This window comes from Musa acuminata, chromosome BXJ3-2 (assembly GCF_036884655.1).
Source record: "Musa acuminata AAA Group cultivar baxijiao chromosome BXJ3-2, Cavendish_Baxijiao_AAA, whole genome shotgun sequence".
NCBI lineage: Eukaryota > Viridiplantae > Streptophyta > Magnoliopsida > Zingiberales > Musaceae > Musa > Musa acuminata.
The window spans coordinates 26,239,352-26,259,008 of NC_088350.1; the positions used below are offsets into that span (position 1 = coordinate 26,239,352).

At 35.0% G+C, this 19,657-nt stretch overlaps 1 protein-coding gene across 2 annotated transcripts; it reads right to left on the reverse strand.

Annotated features, from left to right (window-relative positions):
- Positions 1 to 2,956: 2,956 nt before the first annotated feature.
- On the reverse strand, positions 2,957 to 17,941 carry LOC135631861 (protein ROOT HAIR DEFECTIVE 3-like). 2 transcript variants are annotated; one of them, XM_065139882.1, is made up of 24 exons: positions 17,843 to 17,941; positions 17,430 to 17,475; positions 16,375 to 16,530; positions 15,158 to 15,224; positions 14,956 to 15,058; positions 12,677 to 12,747; positions 12,548 to 12,611; positions 12,361 to 12,426; positions 12,222 to 12,269; positions 12,081 to 12,143; positions 11,941 to 11,997; positions 9,974 to 10,132; positions 9,825 to 9,893; positions 9,658 to 9,749; positions 7,703 to 7,781; positions 6,510 to 6,672; positions 6,302 to 6,426; positions 5,902 to 6,164; positions 5,725 to 5,821; positions 5,475 to 5,636; positions 4,862 to 4,966; positions 3,683 to 3,777; positions 3,502 to 3,598; positions 2,957 to 3,408 (listed from the first exon to the last, which is right to left on the reverse strand). In XM_065139882.1, exons 3-24 carry the CDS (start codon positions 16,520 to 16,522, stop codon positions 3,178 to 3,180), a joined length of 2,424 nt encoding a protein of 807 aa, XP_064995954.1. In that variant the 5' UTR covers positions 16,523 to 16,530; positions 17,430 to 17,475; positions 17,843 to 17,941; the 3' UTR covers positions 2,957 to 3,177. The 2 variants fall into 2 exon arrangements, with proteins under 2 accessions (XP_064995954.1, XP_064995955.1); XM_065139883.1 differs by lacking the exon at positions 17,430 to 17,475 and having other exon boundaries at positions 16,375 to 16,529; positions 17,843 to 17,930.
- Positions 17,942 to 19,657: the final 1,716 nt, after the last annotated feature.

Genomic DNA, 19,657 nt, shown 5'->3' on the forward strand with positions numbered 1-19,657 from the left:
TTTCATAAAATAAACCCAAGTAAACCTTGTAAAATCATCAATAGAGATAAGCATATAACGAGAACATAAATAAGATAGTGTTTGAGTAGAGTCCATTAAATCGCTATGAATAAGCTCCAATGAAAATTTACATTTTGAAAGTGATATATCAAAAGGGTGTTTGTGTGCTTTGCTATTGACACCGTTCATAAACTTTATTACCACTAAAAGTAGTAAGATCGAGAAGACCATTCATTAAATTTTTCTACATCATAATCTTTAATTTTAAAAAAATTATATGACCAAGTCTAGCATACCAGATCGATGCACTATCATTTGTACTCATCTTATCAACATAAGTAGTTGACGCCGACAAAACATGTAAATCTTTGACCCTTTTACCATAATATACTATATGTGCATCTAATTCTTTTATATTATAAAGAATCTTGACTTTATTAGGATCAAAAAGAACAAAATTTATATCATCAACTGCATTTGCAATAGAGAAGAGATTTTTCTTCGTACTTGGAATATGGTACACACTCTTCATTGTAGTAGGATCATTATCTTTATTTGAGATTATAATAATACCATTATTTTTCATTTGGTGAATATTATTATTTGTCATTGTAATTACATATTTACCTTCATATTGATGAATATTAGTGAATTTGGTACTATCACCAGCGAAATAATGATCACATCCTGAATCAACAATCTAGTCATTTTCAAAATTGATAGATGTCATTGCCTTACTAATTTCAACCATAAAACATTTGTCCCAATTTTCAGCATTAGAACAATCTTCTTTATTTGCAATATTTTTTTTTTGAATCTTCACACAGATAGTTTTTCTTGATATGGCCTAACTTGTCACACCTATAATACTTGATCTTCTTTCGATTTGCACAATTATTTGAAGAAGACTCTTGCTTACTTACCATCATTCTTCTTCTTTTTATTGTTATCATTACCCTTTTTCTTATTTATAAAAAGGGCATCTCCATCTCCCCTCTGAAATAGAAGCTCCTATCGTTTGACGAGCTAGGGATTCCTAAGAAGTAAGAAGATTTTTCAATTGTACTAAAAATGATTGTTGAACCCATCCTTGAATAGATGTAACATAAAAAATATATTCTATTCGAATACCATGAATAATATAATGTTTCATTCGTGCATCGCACATCTAGATCTAAGAGTGATATCATTGAACATAAATTTTTAATCTTAAAAAAATACTAAGAAATTAAGATGTTATGTTGGATAGTATTTGTTAAATCATTCTTCAAATACTAAAGCTAAGTGATATTTTTTTTTATTGAGCAATGCATCAAGAGTGATCCTCTTTAAAGTTGATTTACATCGAATAATATGTTCAAAGAGATCATGGGAAATATATATATATATATATATATATATATATATATATATATATATAATATAAATTCAACCTTTTTATTTAAAATCCTCCATCTACTGTTGTTGTATTGCCACCAATCACATCTCATAGATCTTCTTGAGATAAAGACTCCAAACAAGTCTTCTAGATCTTATAGTTACACTTATTGATAAGTTCAATACCAAATTCATCAACTCAACTATAATTTTTTATAGTTGAAAAAGATTATTTTCTTTACTAAGAAGAGCTTGAAATACATATTATCACTCTTGTGGCTTTGATATCATGTAAAGAAAGAGAGAATCACATGTAAGTATAACCTTTTCTCAAATAGTAGTAACAAGATACTAATAGCCCAAAATCGTAGTAACAAGGTACTAATAGCCTAAAATCAAATCAAATAAAAAAAGATGCCACCTATTTATGGATATAAAATACAAAGAATCCTTAATCCCTATAACTCTACCATCTATTTATGGATATAAAGTACAAGAATCCTTAATCTCTATAACTCTAGCTAATATTATTTGAAATCTTCTAAAATTTATTTTGAACTAAAAATTCCTTATCCTTAAAATTTTATATAATTTTATTTAAAATATAAAAATATTAATTTATAATGTTTCGAAATATACTTTTAACTTCTTAACAAATTTATCACCGGAACTACAATGGCGGCGACACCAAATGTCTCTCAGTGTTCTTGGGTTTAGTGTGGCACCGGAGCTATGGAACAAGAGCCTTGGCGACGACACCTGCGATCCAGGGAGCAGCAGCAGACATCTCTGGGTGTTCTTGGGTTCAATGTGGTGCCGAAGCTATGGAAGAAGTGTCATGGATGGCGACGGCACCTGCGATCCAGGGTGCGACAACAGATATCTTTGGGTATTATTGTATCCCTGTTGGGTCCAATCTATATGTGGGCTTGGACAAATTGGATCGTTCGAGCCCAAATCAAAGAAATCAGTAATTAAGAAAGAAAGGGCAAAAGGTGAGAAAATAGAGATTACAGCGTGCATAGGAAAGAGGAGAGAAAAATAGAGAGAGAAAGATTAGGTTTTTGAGTTTTCTGCTTGACGATCGGTGGTCAAACGTTATCAGTTTCGGCCCAAATTTTAAGTGGAGAATCCTTGCAGCAAACTTTACAATCCTAACGGTGTTGATCTGCAGTTTACCCTATCTAAGGTACTTTCCTACGATATCCACTTTGTGAGACTTAGAATTCTCTTACGAGGAGATCCATCCAAGATATGCTATTCTTGAGCCAAGATCTATGATCTTAATGTTATTCTGATCCTCTAGTTATTCTAGAAAAAACATGCTGTAAACCTGTTATCATTATTATTGATAGTGAAAGTTTAAGGTGGACTACGGTCCCGTGATTTTTCTCATATTGGGTAGGTTCTCGTTGGTATCCAGTGCGAGTGGACTACGCAGTCTCAAAGCCACAAGATGCACCTCGTTTCTTGGGAAATCGTTTTAGTAATTCACACCCAATTCTTAGAAACGAGAGTTGCAAATTGCATATGAACACAACCGTGAAGATATTAAATGCGACATGGAGGTTCACACGGATGCTTCAAGATCTTTTGAGAACAAATACATAAGGATGGTTTCTTGTACAATCTAGTGAATCTTATAACACACTACATTTGTGCGCTCCGGCCATAATCAAAGAAAGAGCATCTCAAGAAAACGAGATGCTCTTGCACAGTTGGCCAAATATCAAATTAAAGAAAAAGAAAGAGAAAACACAGGTAAACACAAAGTCAGCCGACCGAAACACCGCATGGTCGTTATTGCCTTGGTAGACTTGAGTACTCAATTCCGCTCTCCGATGATGTTATATTAGAGGATGCATCCGATGACGAATTGCTACGCATGCCATTCCGAAAGCTTTTTGTCTCAAGTTCTTGATTCCTATTGTGTTCTGGAGCCGCAGGTCGTTGGCCCTCATCTGCCAATCTCTTAAGGATGTTCATCACGGTTGGAAGAAACCTTGTGGACAAGGATAGCAGCCCAGGAAGCTGACGGACGAATATCAAACTAGCTCAAGTCAGAGCTGAATTTTTTTGAGAAAGCAAGAATGCTAGTTTTACTTAAAATGATCTAGAACTCACAGCTCCATTGCTGAATACACCCGATATGTCTAGCTGAACCCATAGGGCTTTGCCGACCAAAAAGATGACAAATATGACAACCAAGTAGAGAGGATTTCTTCAACACAAAAGTTATTCTGTTAGAATACCAATGATACAGGAGATCCAACAGAAAATAAACTACCTAAATCAAGTGAAGTACCTAAGAAGTGTCATAAATTCATTGAACCCCAAGATAAGAATGGCAACAATTGCCCACGGAGGGGGCAACATGCTATTGTTACGCTTATTGGCTTCCTGGAAGTGACATACATTAGCAAAGAATATTAGAGGTAAAATGTTTAGCAGCAGAAAAATATTACATCATAATCATAAAGACTAGCTTTCAACGTGTTGCAGGATAGTTGTATATCATGCCATGTTAGTAGGAGATTTATCTCTTGAGGGAAACACATGAGGAAAAATATTAGATATAGTTCCATAAGTTCAAGTTTGAGAGGGAAAGTTCTGCACACATGTCCACATCAACTTGTAATATTTTTTATTTTCTTTATTTTCATCCTGCTTTTCCGTCTCTCCTATTTGGCTCTAAATTGAAGACTAAGCCCACATGCTGTCAAAGGACCAGGTAATTCCAAGATTCTGATCTGTGGCCAGACCTTGATATGCTTCTTTTCTCCCGATTATTCATCTTCTTGGACTTGTCTAGGTTAGGACAAAGATCTCCATCCTTGATTTCCAACACAAAAGAAATCTCAGTCTCTTCTAGTGTCTTTCCTATTTCCCCACTGTGTTGTAAGTTGATCTCTTTCTCACTCTCTCATATTATGATTTACAAAATATTTTTGTTTCTATTGAAAACAATTGTAGGAACTCCATGATTTCTGTATATCCATTCCACAATAACCTTATCAGAATAGCAACATTCCTTAATTGATAATCATCAATTAACGAATGTCTGGTTCCGAGTAGCTATAGATCCATCCGTAGGTTAGTGTTCATCTTCCTTCTACCATTACTAGTTTTATAGCATTGGTCCACAGGTAACCAGATGGATCAGCAAAGTTAATTGAATGGAAATAAAGCTCAAAGTTCCAAGTCAGTGCTGTGAATTCTTATAGCAAAACAGCAAATATGCATAAAATTTAGAGGCTCCCTGCATTTAAGAACTAAGATAGAATTCAATTATATGTGGATTCATTCACAAGTGAAAGAAAATTGTTATACCCAAAATTGCAAGAAGGGCTATGTCTCAAATATGAAAGCTACATGTGGTAAATCTACCAATGGCAAAATCCTATCTGCTTTTAATATGTAGTTGCAATGAAGGGCCAAAGCACCAGAAACTTTGCAAAAAAGCAGGATAAGTTTGAGAAAATGCCTGAGCTGAAATAGCCTGAGTGACAGTATACTCGGTTTCTGATTGGAACTGTCTCCACAATGATCTACATTGGACTGGAGTAATCAAAGTTTTTGTTTGTGGAACCTGGTAGAATAATAAAGTAGATTAATTGCTAATACTATATTATGGTACCAAACAAAAAAACATAGTGTAACCTGGACTTTGGCACTCTTTTCTATTGCTTTAGAAAAATGAAACTACAACAGCAACATTCAGCAGATTGATAGAGAGTATCATATTTTCTCAGAGCATCTATTTATACTATCCAACTGATAATAATCAGTTACAATTCTTAAGGGCTAGCAGAGTACAATATCTGAAATGACGCAAGGAGCGCCCATAATAATGAGTTAACCATAGGTCATTGGTCCAACCATGGCCGAACAACCAAACCAGTCACAGCTACTGGTTGACATCCAGGACAGGTTTCTAGAAGAAGGATATGTGGTAAATACTAAATGCAATGAAGTTCTCTATTATAATAAACTACAGATGTAATATAAAAATCATACAAGATGCTTTCACTTAAAATGACAACAAAATATCTAAGACACAATCATTAGCAAAAAAATGTTATGAGAATTTTTATAACCTCTTCCCATGAACTTGAAGCAAGCGGATCAAGAATTTGGATGCTTCGGCTTGAACCACCACTATCAGAAGCATCCATCAAAGAAAATGAGAGAGCATTCTCGATTTTATCATTTTTATCATCCAAACGAATAACAGTCATTACAGACATCAATTTCAGAGACTGCAAAAGAAAGTAGGCAGAAAAATCAGATTGTTCAAGGCATTAAAATTGAAATTATATAATAAGAGAGAAATTCCCCATGACATACTGCAGAACGAGCAGTTTTTGTGATTGCTTTTATGTCTTCCTTTCCTGTCCAAACTCTTGGCATGGAATCAGCATCGTGACTGAGCAATGTAGAGAATCTGTAAGGGGAACTAAAATATGTCAACCTAGTTTTCTCAAGAATGATATCAGAACCCAAAACAACTGACAAAAGCAATACCTGTCCTTCATACGGATCAAGACTCTTCCAGCCTCTTCTTTTGCCTTTGATTCAACAACACTTTTAGCATATTCCTCTAGCTGTAAGATCATTTTATCAACAGTTGCCTGGTCAAGATCAAATGCTAAAAGTGCAGAAGAAAACCCAGAAATAGCAGATTTGGTCTCTCGTTGGAGAAGTTCCCTTATTGCTGGCCAAGTATCATCACTAGCCGCATCAAGAAGAGCTTCTACAGGTTCTGAAAGAGCTCTATTGAGTTGTCCCTGCAAGTATATCATGTGGTAATGAATGACTGGCTATTCTAACAGTAATTATCCTTAATTTCATCTCATTCTGTTTGCAGAAAAGTATAAATGGTTATACAACCTTCTAGGCCTAAATTAAAAGATGCCATACAGACCTCATACAGTGTGGTAAGCTCAGAAAGCTTTGCAGCACGAACTGAAGTTACATAAGCATCAATATCTCGCCGAAGCTTTTCCCGAACTTTCGAGGGGTCCCATCTTGCTTGTTCAATAGCAGCACCTGCAATCCCCGAGAACAGCCTAACAACCACGAGCAAAATACACACCAAACAAAGAATATAAAATTAAATCACATGTGCATACCTTCACAGCCCTTATCAAACTTTAACATGAAAGATTGAGTGCAATCATGTACAGCAACAGCAAATCCTTCTCTTTCAATAGCCTTGTCAAGAGCTTCCTTAAAGTCACTTAAAGTTTTTGCCCGAACATGCCCCAACATGGATTGATATGCAGGATTTACTAGCTAGAAAGAGAAATTACTTCAATTAGATGCAGTTGAAGACAATGTCACTGATTTGACAATTTTTACTGGAATGAATACAGATATATTTCAAAATATTTGTGAGATGAGAACATAGTGTTAAATCAATCATACAATGTGCAAAACCTAGCGGTTTCAGTTAGGCGCAAAACATGCAATTCTTCTGATCTGTCTGGAACCGCCTCAGAGTGTAAAACATAGAGAAATTATTATGCTCAACCTTTGTTATCAGGCATAAAGCCATAACAAACTAGCAAATAACTATTCATCCTGGAAGTTTAAAAAAGGCCCTCTAATTCTCTTGGGAGATTGATATTCTAATACAAAAGAGAGAATCTTTCATATAATCAAACTAAATCCATCCACCTAAAGAGTCAGTGAGATGCAAATAAAGGTAAGCTTTGAACTTGGCAAAATCTCACTGAACTAAAGGATGTGTTATTCATGTTAATTGAAAAAGACAGTGTACCTTACATGATGCATATATAAAGTTATTTTATATGCAATAACCTAAGCTTATTTCCATAAAACTTCATGACATACATGGATATAACATCCCTCACAAGGAAATTGTGACACCCACAAATTGAAAAAAATCAAGATCATTTATATATACCACTAGATAGTTTGTTAAATGTAATACTGAATAGCATATTTACCTCCATTCAGCAACTAGTACAAGTTATGTCAACACAGAAATAACACAAACACAATATGTGATGGAGCATCATCATGCAGAACAGCAAAAAATGTCCTCAAAGGTCAGAAAGAAACAATTGAATTTTGGAAAAAAAATGACATATTTCAGATTATTCATCTCAAAGCCTCCAATTAATAAACCATATAATAGCAGAACAAACGACCATCAACTAAATTGTCAGCTATCGGGAACTTTTTGCAGTGCAGTTAACCTTCTCTGGTGGCCTATCATATCATATCAGTTTGATGAGGTTTATGTTAATGGCACTAGAACTTAAACTGAATGCTGCCTGCTACCACAGGGTAACAGTACCTGGAGAAGTTTTGTTTCAAGTTCTTGTCTCTTTGAAGTCCTAACAGATTCATCAAAATAAATAACTTCCATGTCATATCTGCAAAATGAAAAAAAAAAACATTACTTCAACAATTCCAAGGAGAAATTAAACCAGAGAAATTAGTGATATGCATTTAGCAGTACTCAAGGTTGAAGAAACAAAACTGTTGTATTTATTACTACAAAATGCATGAACTCCATAAAAATATGGCACTTAGTTATATCTGTCATGACTTTTGTAAGTAATATAGTTATATTTCAACCCATGCAAAAAGCCAGGTGTTAAGGTATTCACGAGAATCCAAAAAACATTCTCAAGCAAAGCCAGTGTTGTAACAAATCCTTGCCTTTTTCATTTCATCTACAGGTGTAACATACGTAGATACACATTGCATAAGAGAAAATAGACACTGATGAAGCAGCACCACTGGTTGTATAAGTGAAAACAAAATTTGACTTAGTCTTTATTGCAGAATTGTGATATAATAACAGGATGCACTACTGATTAACTTCATAAGCTCTCAAGACTCTTGGCCCCCACAAGAATGTATTCGCAACCTTTCCAACATGCCATAGATATCAATGGGGAAAAAACCATAGTTCCATCACTTGCATCAGCTTTATGAAACGTCACTACCTTTACCCCTATCTATCTATAGAAACAGTATTTGAAGCCCTTCAACCCTACAAATGTAGGTCTATTACAAAACATTGGTCTTTTATCCTGATTTATACAATGATCAAACTCATCTAAATAGTAGACTCATGTAAATGGCAGTGTCACCTGTAATTCTGGGTAAATCACACACTATCTTAAGTTATTAATTAGAAAATCTCCACTCTAGAAAATCACTTCTATCTTTCTCAAAAAAATTTATGCCTTTGCTAGTAGAAAATAGCCTAAATGTCCAAAGTTCATCCTATAAGTGAAACAATAAGTTGTAGTTCTGTCTGAACATGGTAAACATCTCTGAAAGAGAAACTAGAAGTTTTAATTACCAGGCAAACAGAGATCCGGGCAACTACAGTATACTAGATATTCTCACATTAGCCCTAACCTAACTTATATCATCAAATAATGATGCAACAAAACCAATGAAGAATCCACCTTCACAGTTAATGATGCAACAAAAAAGAAAACTCATTGGAACTTGAGTTCCAAGAAGTATATTTTCTGATAAAAACACATAGAACTTGAATTTTGAAGAACTTGGGCCACAAAATCTGAATTCCAATAACTCAATTTCGAGAAGTTTCCACTTTGATCAGACAAAACAGCCTTAAACCCAACTACCACTGCTAATAAATTACCAATCATTTAACCACTTCCAAGTTCCACCCCATTATTCCACTCTCCTTGTCAACCACATCTTCCTTAAGACCACCATACACATGGTACATGAGCAATTCCTCTATAAAACCTCTTAACAGCCACAATCAGAGTTCGACAGCCAAAGCCCAAGGCCAAGAGGGATCACATGGTGGCAAAGTATCGACACTTGAAGGAGAATGGCAAGAGGTAGAATGTGTGCTCACATGCCTCTTGCAGTATTCACTTCTAGCTGTCCCGCAAGCCTGCCCATCACACTGATGGCAAGAACATCAAGTGGTTCCTCCATGGATATTTTTCGATGTGCTTCTCTTACAGAGGCATACAAAACCACCTCTATGAATAGGTTGGATCTTGTCCAAGGCTATCAAATACTTTAGTTTCACAGTGAGAAGGAACCTCAAGATGGCACTATGAAACAGTAGTCATCTACAGAAATTCATTCCATGGAGACCATATATACAAAGACTACCTAGAAAGTTCAAGCACAATGCGAGTAACTTCAATATACACGCTACATATTCAAGCATAATGTCCAAAATAAAGTTCTGGACTGCTAAATATGGAAATTTTTAAGGACATTACTAACAAGTGGAATGCTCACCCAGACAAGCACTTGTCCAATATTGCACTGAGCTTCTTTCCAAAACCTGGAACAAGATCATGCTGAACAGCTTCTTCAAGTTGAAGCCACTCCTGTAACACACAAAGAAAGGTGTCCATCGTCAAAAGTTGCTGATACAAAAGCATGTACAAGCTGGATACCATTACCTCATCAGCATTTATGAAAGCAAGCTTTTCATTAGCAATTTCTTCACAACGTACAGTGGCTACCATAACCTAGAAGAATATGAAACACCAATAAAAATAATCTCACAGGAATGTCAATGAAACAACTACTGAAGCAATCTGATCATTGCCTTGTGTGCAGGCAGGTCAAGGTCCTTGTTCTCTTTGATAACCTTCCATATCTGCTGTGCACTAAATGAAAATCCTGAAGCAGGAATGACCCCACGTCGATCTCCAGCAAGGCCACCAGGTGCGATAGAATGATAAAATTTTTGTCTTAAACTTGCAACCTTTTGTTAATTGTGATGGAACATGGCAGAAAAAGAAAGAATTTCAGAAATTGGCAGACACATATTAGACCTCAAAAGGCATTATGCATCATAACTGTTGACTGCATTGTCATTCAATTTCATTGAAGAATACTTAGTTTTCAATGACTTAAAAACATAATGTTGAAAACAAGTTAAACAAGATAAAATGACACAAACATACAAAAAGGTATCTGTTTTGTCCTTTTTTACTAAACTCCAAAGTTCAATTTAAATTTTATGCCATGAGATCACTCCAAAGTTTCAACTGCAGAACAATAAAGTCATGTTTGAAGTAACAAAAAAATAATCCCTCAAAATATATTAAGTGCAAGAAACATTAATGGATGAACTTTCAAGGAAATCGAGAAACCAATACACAGTGTGCTACCAGCACTTAGCAAAGACATACCTTCAGAAAGACTAGGAGGGCCATGTAAAAAGTAAATGTCCAATAGTTGTTATAAAATGTTACCACATTCTTGCAAAGGCTACCCATCATGGAGATGAAGGGGGCAAAAGAACCCTCCCCCCAGTAAAAGAGAAAAAGGAACTCTAAAACTACACTTGTATAGAAATGCTACAGTAACTTAAATAATATTATTAAGAGCTTCAAAGTATCACAACACATGATTAATGACCAAGGATCCATTATGTCAGGAATTCCAATCGAGGAAGTACAGTTCATATAGATCTCATTCCAGCTACAAAATGAACCTAAAATAATCAATTTTTCAAGGATCCAAAGGAAATAAAGGCATCTGTCACTCAAAAGGCAATAGATTCATCAATCCATCACCAACTCATACGTGTCCAATTGCATCAATCTTGATTTAGGCTTAACAAGAAGATAGTGAGGATGCTACCAAATGCAATGGAAGCAACTAAGAACATAGTGACCACCATATGCAATGGGAGCAATTGGTGTAGCCATAATTTAATTTAGGGTTAGAACCGGGTCAGCTAAAGCAAGCAGTTAAATATTGAGTATACTACTATGACCTGTCAGTTTTGATTCTAGATCTTTACTTTAGTTTTTTGTTTCTCTTTGGGACATTAATCAAGCTGAAAATTAAATACTACTTGGAATGCATGAGCAGGTGATGCCTTAAGATACTGGTACTGATCACAACAGAATATACTCACTCTACAACAAACACAGAAAATAAAGTGGTTATCATCTATTTTGTTTCCTCATTAGTAGTCCTATGTTTTATGGAACCAGGCTTCTAGATTTATTGAGTCTAATAATGAAGAAGAATACAAGAATGTATATCGGTGGAAGTAAGGTTTTCCTTGGCCAGCAGAACCGATCTCTCTCATCAATATGAATTGAAGCTTTCTATCCTTTCATTCAATCCAAATCAGCTCCATTCAATTGGACTGAGCCCCATCCAATTGGTATAGCCTCGTCATAGTTACATTAGAAAGTCTATTGTAGGTCCTAAAGACAAAAGTTTAATGAAGGACCTTGAGACAAAAGAATGTAAATGTTATATTAATGGGTTATTTTTTTCTTTAGTGACAAAACACTAGAATACCATATAAGCTCAATTGCTGTTGCACTAGAAATATTTAATATTTAGGTCCACACTCCATATGCTCCTTGCTATTCTAGATCCAAGGTTCAGTGTAGCTGCCCATCACACCAGGATCGACTTCCTGCCTTCTTTTAATATAAATGTATATATCTCATCAGATGCATTACTATGAATATCAAAGGGTCAAAGAGAGATGTCTGGTGGACTTAGTTCAGTTAGTTCGTGAATTGTCATTATGTGACAGCTCACCTGTTCTTTAAATTGTTCTTCTTTCTCTTCGTAACTTGAAAGAGCCACAACTTGTACCTGGAAATTTATGGCATGAGAATGGAAGTAACAGATTAAATTTGATCAGAAACCAGCAAAAACTAAAGATTAGCTTATCATACATTGAAAAATTCGCTAAGAGGAGTTTCTTTATGAGCTTGTGGTTTTGGAACATTATCCCATATCTGCAAGAAATGTGTGTGAGACATTAAAGATAAAATTGTTACAGAAAATGAAAAGCACGAGCACTACATAACAGGCACCTTCTGAATATCCTCCCTAAGAATAGGTTCAAGACTTTCCAGCGGTGTCTGCTCATGAAACAAGATGTCAATTGCAATTACATACCGGTTAGAAAAAAAGGAGCTACCAATATTTTGTGCAAACAAACAAAATTTTCACCTTGGTTTTATCACGTATGACAAATAGTAATGTTGTTTTACGAGGGCTAAACAACCTCATCATCACCTGTTATGTGAGAAACATAAGAATGAAAGTGAAAATTATAAGCTGATACAAACAGGAACAACTGAAATATTGAAGCTTATATGCCTAGATGGGTGTGTAAGTCTTTTATGTCTAAGATTACCTGAAATACTGTCTTTAAAAGAGGCTTGTTTGCAGCTTGTTCTCGACCAATATCATGACACCACCTATTTAATGGAGGCAAAATTAAGAGAGAAAAAAAAATGTGTTGCTTAATTAACTGTAGTCTTACATGTTTATAAGGACTATATCTGAAACTGCTAAAGCAAAAAGTGCACTCTGCTTCTCAAATGTTGTGTCATCCTGAACACAAAATAGATGATAAATCACATCATAAGGCAATGTATAGTAGAAGCATTATGAGTCGAGAATCATAATCTTATGCACTGACTATTATGTTCAAGAGTTTGCTTTTGTCTTAAGTTAGTTCATAAAGAATAAGGACACATAAAAATTATAGCCAGATCAAGGAAAAACAGTTTCCAAGTAATACAAAAATAAACCTTGATTAGGTGCAAGTTTTGGTTCATCATCTCATGAATTCCTTGTTTAACTTTCACTATAGGTGCATAATTAAATAAACAATCATTGAGTAGATACCTAGAAGTTAAACAAGCATGTTTCAATTTAGAGGTACAAAGAACCCAAAGGAAATTGCACCAAGACACAAACCAAGTAGCATGTTTAGAAAATCCATTGATTCAGCAAACATAGATGGGATCATGGTAAATCAAAGACCAAAATCAACTAAATCTTAAAGACCGACAATTTTGTCAACTGAGAGGTAAGAGCAGAGACACAAGGGCTCCATCAACTCAGAGGTCCCAGAAACATATTTCTTAATGCTTGTTAAAATCACATGAGAGATGTTAATCCTGGAGTAGATGGACCGTACTTTGGGGAATATTTTAGCGCTAGTAAAGATGTTAAACTCTACTAGCATGTCTTGCAACTAATAAAATCAAGAAAAACTGATTACAGATGCACAAGTTGGAGATCCAGAGGAATGGCCAAGCAATTTTAAGTGTCAGACCTTCCCTGATAGATTTTTATTATACTAGTCAATATAGGACCTGGAAAAGGAAACACAATCTCTCTCTGTATGGATCAACAAGTCTTTCAACACTGGTAAACGATGGTCTCTTTCACTTATTCTGTGCGGTTGTGATTCTGTGTTAAGCAGTCAAGATTGCAAAGACGACTAGAGATGAAACAAAATCATCAAATGCCATAACCTAATTTTGATGATTCTTATATTATTTTTGTTAACATTATATAATATAAGACGACTTTAAGGGATAATGGTACCACAAAAGATCATTATGCATTTAAGTTGGAGAGCAGAATGTCAAGTATATTAGAATCAAAAGAATCAGTTACATAATCAATAATCATCGGGCAGCAACTTAAGGAATGCTTTGCACCATCACTTCTCTTTTTCTTCCTTTCTTTCTTTTCCCATTTTCTCCAAAAGTCCTTTTTCAGCGCCTGATAGGCCCAGTTTTCATTGTCTATATTTTTTTGGTTTATCTTCTTTATCTTAATTGGTGTGAAAATGATGGTAGCGGGGCTGGAGTTGTTGGCAAGAAGCCTGTCAAATAACTCCTGAGACAAGCAGGAAAATATAGCATCTGAAATAAGTTCATCGGAAGTAGAAAACCACCTTTTTTTATTATATAATATTTATTCTTACTTTGTTACCTGCATCAGGTTTCCACCCTTTCCCTCAATCATTGCTGCAAATGCAGCATGACTGTTTGAACCACAAAGATGATTTTGGATCTTAAGTCTTCTCCATGTAAAATAAAAACAAATTCGGTGGTTACCAAAACGTCGTCAACAAGCAATCAGATAAAATTACCAAATTTGAAGTGTTGAGTTTTGGATCAGGTCAACCAAAGATAAGTTTTTAAGACAAGTTCTGATCGTTCCAGAATCACCCATGGCTATATTATTGATCACAGAAGTAACCATCTATGATCTAACCATGTACTCCATATTGCATAAATTAAGCAAATACAGTACATGTAGAGAAAATAGTTGGCCCTAGTTCAGAATAAGCATCCAGTCTGTTCCAAGTATCAAGGCTTCATTGCATAAAAATAAAGAAAAAGCATACAGTGCAGAACCATAATCATCCAGCACCCAATGGTCGTAAATGTAATGATTTGTGATGGCATGCTTTTTTATAAGCTCTATAAAAACATTGATATCTGATCTTACAATCTAGCAATGGCTGACATAATGTTAAATCGTATGACAATCCATGAAATGGAGTTTTTGACTATGTCTCTCCAATCACATCATGTCATTCATTTTCTGACCTTGCAAATATTGGAGGTTCAGATGATTTCACTTTACATGCCCTAACCAACTGTGTTTTTCAACTAACTGAAAATTCTCCTTGGATACAGGATTAATGTTGTACAATATGAATATTTTGACTTTGCATGATAGTATGCACAATGTTGCGCCAAAAGGAACTCAACCATTCATAAACTGGATAGATACCTCCCCTCGCTCTCTTCCATCGGTACCCTCCAAATCCATAACGATTGTACATGGTTCAATATCAGCACATCTCGCTAGCCAAATGCCTTTAGTAGTCTGTGACCTGAAGAAATATGACTATTAAATCATAGTTGAACGAAATGAATTGGCTAAAATGAGAATGATGCAGATGAATTAAATGGGCAACAATAGAAAAGCTTACCTTCCCCTAAAAGCATCCATCTCTCGAAAATTGGTGCCAAACAAATGGTTCAAAAGTGTGCTCTTACCTGTCATAGCAATAATAGTTTATGAAGGACCTTTACCAGCAATTACTGTATGGAAGCAGTGGTCAAGTCTAAAAGATTGCAGATGCTCAACCACAAGGAGCCAGTGACATATATAATTTTAATGGTGACACATAATCTTATTAACTTTGAAAGTGTAAGTATGTTCTTGTATAAGGACTTACAACAAAGCTGAACCACAAAAAACTACTCCAGATGATTGAAAAATGTATTTCTCAGGTAGTGAGCAATGTAGTGAAGCAACTTTTTGAATTGCTTAGCACAATCATAAAGCAAAATAGCACGAGAGGCAGCAGCAACAATACTGCCATTGGTGGAGCAAGTTATAGAAGATAATCTAAGCAAAGAAATATAAGTCATATGCTTTGAATTTGGTGAAGTGATTCAAAACCAATTCATAGAAATGCCCACTAAAGGATTATGCCACTAAAAATTGGATATATGTGGACCCTTAGAAACCATCTGACACCTTCTACATTACACTCTACATACAGCTGAGCATCTAGCAACACCTTATAAAGATAATTTAACCCAATTTGTAACAGGAGTGGCCAAAACCATTTCCCAGTATTAAAATTTCTTAGGTCCATACAATCCAGGCCTTAAAATTGATCAAGATCAGCCAAGTTATGTCAAGTTTGGCCAGGATATGCTCCAGCACATGAAATCAACAGGGATCACCAAAGATGGTAAGGATTGATAAGGATCATCCAGTCAGAGTTAATCCTTGATTTCTTTAAGCTGATTCCATTCCGCTGATATGATCCATTTGATTTTGCCATATCACAATTGCGACTTTCCAATCATTCAAACAAGGCTCATGGTTCCTCAATTTAAGATCCCCACATAAAGTAACAAACTCATATGTAACAAATTAATTATATATCATTCACAATATTACATAAAGATCCTTGCAATATCCACTCTACTTAGCCTCAAATTTTGAGGCTTGATGGTAAATCAAAAGGAAAAAGGATAGATGTCACTCATTTATCTAAGAAGGCTTTCAATGACAATTACTGACTTTGCTAAATGATTTTAGTATTAGCAGCAAAAAAAACAAATGGGAGGAAGTCAAAGAGCAAAGGATTGAAAAGTTTGCAGTAATAATTCATGTAACTTGCAAGCATACCACTACTTTGTGGGCCCATAATAGAGACCACAGCATAGGATAGTCCACACTCAGCCAACTTCACCATCTTAATAAAATTTTCGATGCCAGCAACATTGAATGCACCATCTCCATCAATAAGTTGGGTAGAACAATAATGTTCATCCATTTTTTTTTCTGAAAAAGAAGAAAACAGTAATTGATTTGAGATACAGATTATCCTATCCAAACTATTTTGCCACCACTTCCATTTCAATGGATTTGGAAGCCTGCAGCCACCAAAATGAACATATGAAATGATTCATGAAGGGTTTATTCCTATTGAGAATGTGCCAAATCTAGGTGCTATAATTAAGGTAGAAGCAGTGAGAAAATTGCCACCCGTGAGAGTTCCAAGGAACGACAACTTTTGAAATAATAAATACAAAGGAGACATCAGAATTTACAGTAAAATTAAAAAAGAAAAAAGAAGTTGGCCGATGCTCCTCTGCTTTATCATTTAACTCATTTCTCATATACATGAACTAGAATAGAATACAAAGTACATATATGTTCAAAATATCCATGAACCATACAAAATCTAGAAATAAACTTCTAAACAGTAAATGTTTATTAATGGAAAATGGAATTTCAAAAGCAAGTACAAACAAATGCACCCTTCAGTGGATCACTTTTTAATTTAAATTATAGGGGGTGCATAAGTAGAAAAGGAGATGTAACGATGACCATAGACAGAGAAGAAAGAAATTTCAACGACTGATCCATCTCTCAACTCCTTAATCATCACATGCAAGAAAAAAGTACCTTAATTCCAAAGTCTGACGTTGAAGTATATCGATCACATATTAGAAAAAATTATAAGAAATGCACAGTTGAAGTGTTTAATTGATTCCCTATAGGCACACATGAAATGAGATCGATCAGCATTCTTGCAGGAAATATCCAAGAACGTAATTCACGGTGAGTTATGAACAACTGTCACGGAATAATTAAACTAGTGAGATCAATAATATAAGCACTACGAACGCAGACTAGATTTGGCTGGATTCATCCCAAAACCAAAAGACTTCATGTACCTGAGATATTCACTTGAATCTTCGAAGCAAGAAATTTCTAACGCATCTACGAAAGGATGATCCCAATCAAAGAAACATCACAAAGATTATGGAAGAAAACAACAAAAAGACTAACAATCAAACACTAACCAACTGGAATACCAGGAAAGCAACAGGACCAAGTCAAACCCTAATCACGAACAACCAGTACCGTCACAAGAATCATCGTAATCATCAAGAAGGGTGGAAATCGAGAACTAAATTCTTTTAAAAAAAAGAGCAACAAATCCAAAGTCTTAATAGAACAAGATATTGAACTTATAGAACAGGCGGATCGGGCTGACGCATGCATCAAATACATCAAGAATCTTGGTGACATAATCGGAACCAAGAAGGCCGCATCGGGAACGAGAAGGGAAGATCTGGGGACGTACCTGCGGGAGGAGGAGATGGTCAGCGGAAGGCCTCTCCACAGTCGGGTTTCAGAAGAGCAGCAGCAGAACAAGATGACGGAGAGCTAAATATCAAACGGAAAGGAACGAGAAATGACGGCGGTGTTGAACTAATAATAAGTGAAACTAAAGAACGAATTTTAAGTTGAACTAATCCGATTATAATAATTTTACACTATGTTATAATATCTTTAATAATACTAAAAAATACTATATTATAATATAAAAATATTGTGTTATAGTATTGCCGTATTACATGTTTTCCTAATATTACTAAATATAATTTTTTGTATTATTGAAAATACTATTACTAAATATAATTGTCCTAATATTACATTATATTATAATTTTTAGTATTATTGAAAAAACTGTAAATGAGTGTAAAAACATAATAAATATATTTTTTATAAATTTTATATAAATATATTGTAATATAATATTTTTATACCACATTATAATTTTTTAAAATTTACTAAAAACCATAGCATAAAAATATTGTAACCGGACAGAGCTCATCATATATTATTTATAAATCCTAAAAATAAAGGGAAAAAAGCCAAAAAGATTGATTTTTTTTAGAATTCGTCAAAACAAAACTAATAAAATTATTTAAAAACATAAAAAAAATTATATCAGTTAAAAAATTAAAAAAAACATTTAATAAATCTTTAAAGTTTTCTTTATCAGTGATTGCATACTAACATAAATCGACTATATCAGTTAATATAGTCGATTATGTTAAATCGTGAAATTATTAATTTATTGATCATCTGGAGGTTGAAAATGTCAAATAAAAGAATTGATGGAATCATCGTTAAAAAATATTCGGAGATGAGCATGCAAATTACCAAGATTTCAAACATACCAAACAAAATAAAGTGGAATCAAAGGAACCGAGTGATTTGTCGGTTCCAACAACACTCGTCACGTGTTAAAGGTAACGAAAGAAAGGAAGGAAGGAAGGAATGTGTTGCGTTTGCTTCGATTGAAAGTAAGAGGAAGGTGATGACGTGGCCGTTGTAGGTGAAATGTTGGGCTATGTTGGTTCGGGTTGGGTCAGCAAAATGGAAACGGTAGGAAAAGGCGTTGGATAACTCGAAGGTCATTTTCGACATTCAAGTAGTCATTGTTGTACTTGGACGTACAGTCGTCATACCCCTACAAAGAGGATGGATGGCTCTTGAGAGGCCATCCTTGTCCGATCTTCCACCACAAGTCACCTTACTACATACGTCGTATTGTGTGTCCATAACACAATCGTATGAGAAGGAGCCATCAGAGTGTCACCGGGAAAGAGCGTCGACAACATTAGAGTCGTCACCCACTATCATCCTCGGTTAGTCTGTGAGGAGGATGTCTAACTTGAGAAAGGGTTTGGAGTTCGTACTATAAGAATAAGGGCTTGGAGAAGTTATTGTGGTAGAGAACATACAGTGGTGGACCTTAGTTGTCCCTGCAGAAGGACCATCTAAGCCCAACCCTTCATTTATCCAAGCCCTAACACCTGAACCTCTAGCTATTCAAGTAACATAAGGAGATACCAAACCTTGGTCACATCAAATGGCATGGCTCATGAGTTAACTGAAAGATTTATTAATGATGAAATATTAAATTAGTTTGAAATATCTTATATCATCCATTTTAATGAAAGTGGGTCGTATTTGTTAAGAGGTATTAAGACATATATTATGTCATTTCCTAGTAGTTTAGGACAAGAATCAATTGCGGCTCCATTCTGAAAACAGAATGAGCCACAAATCTACCCGCCCATTGGTCGAGCAGTCAAGAGTAGATTGT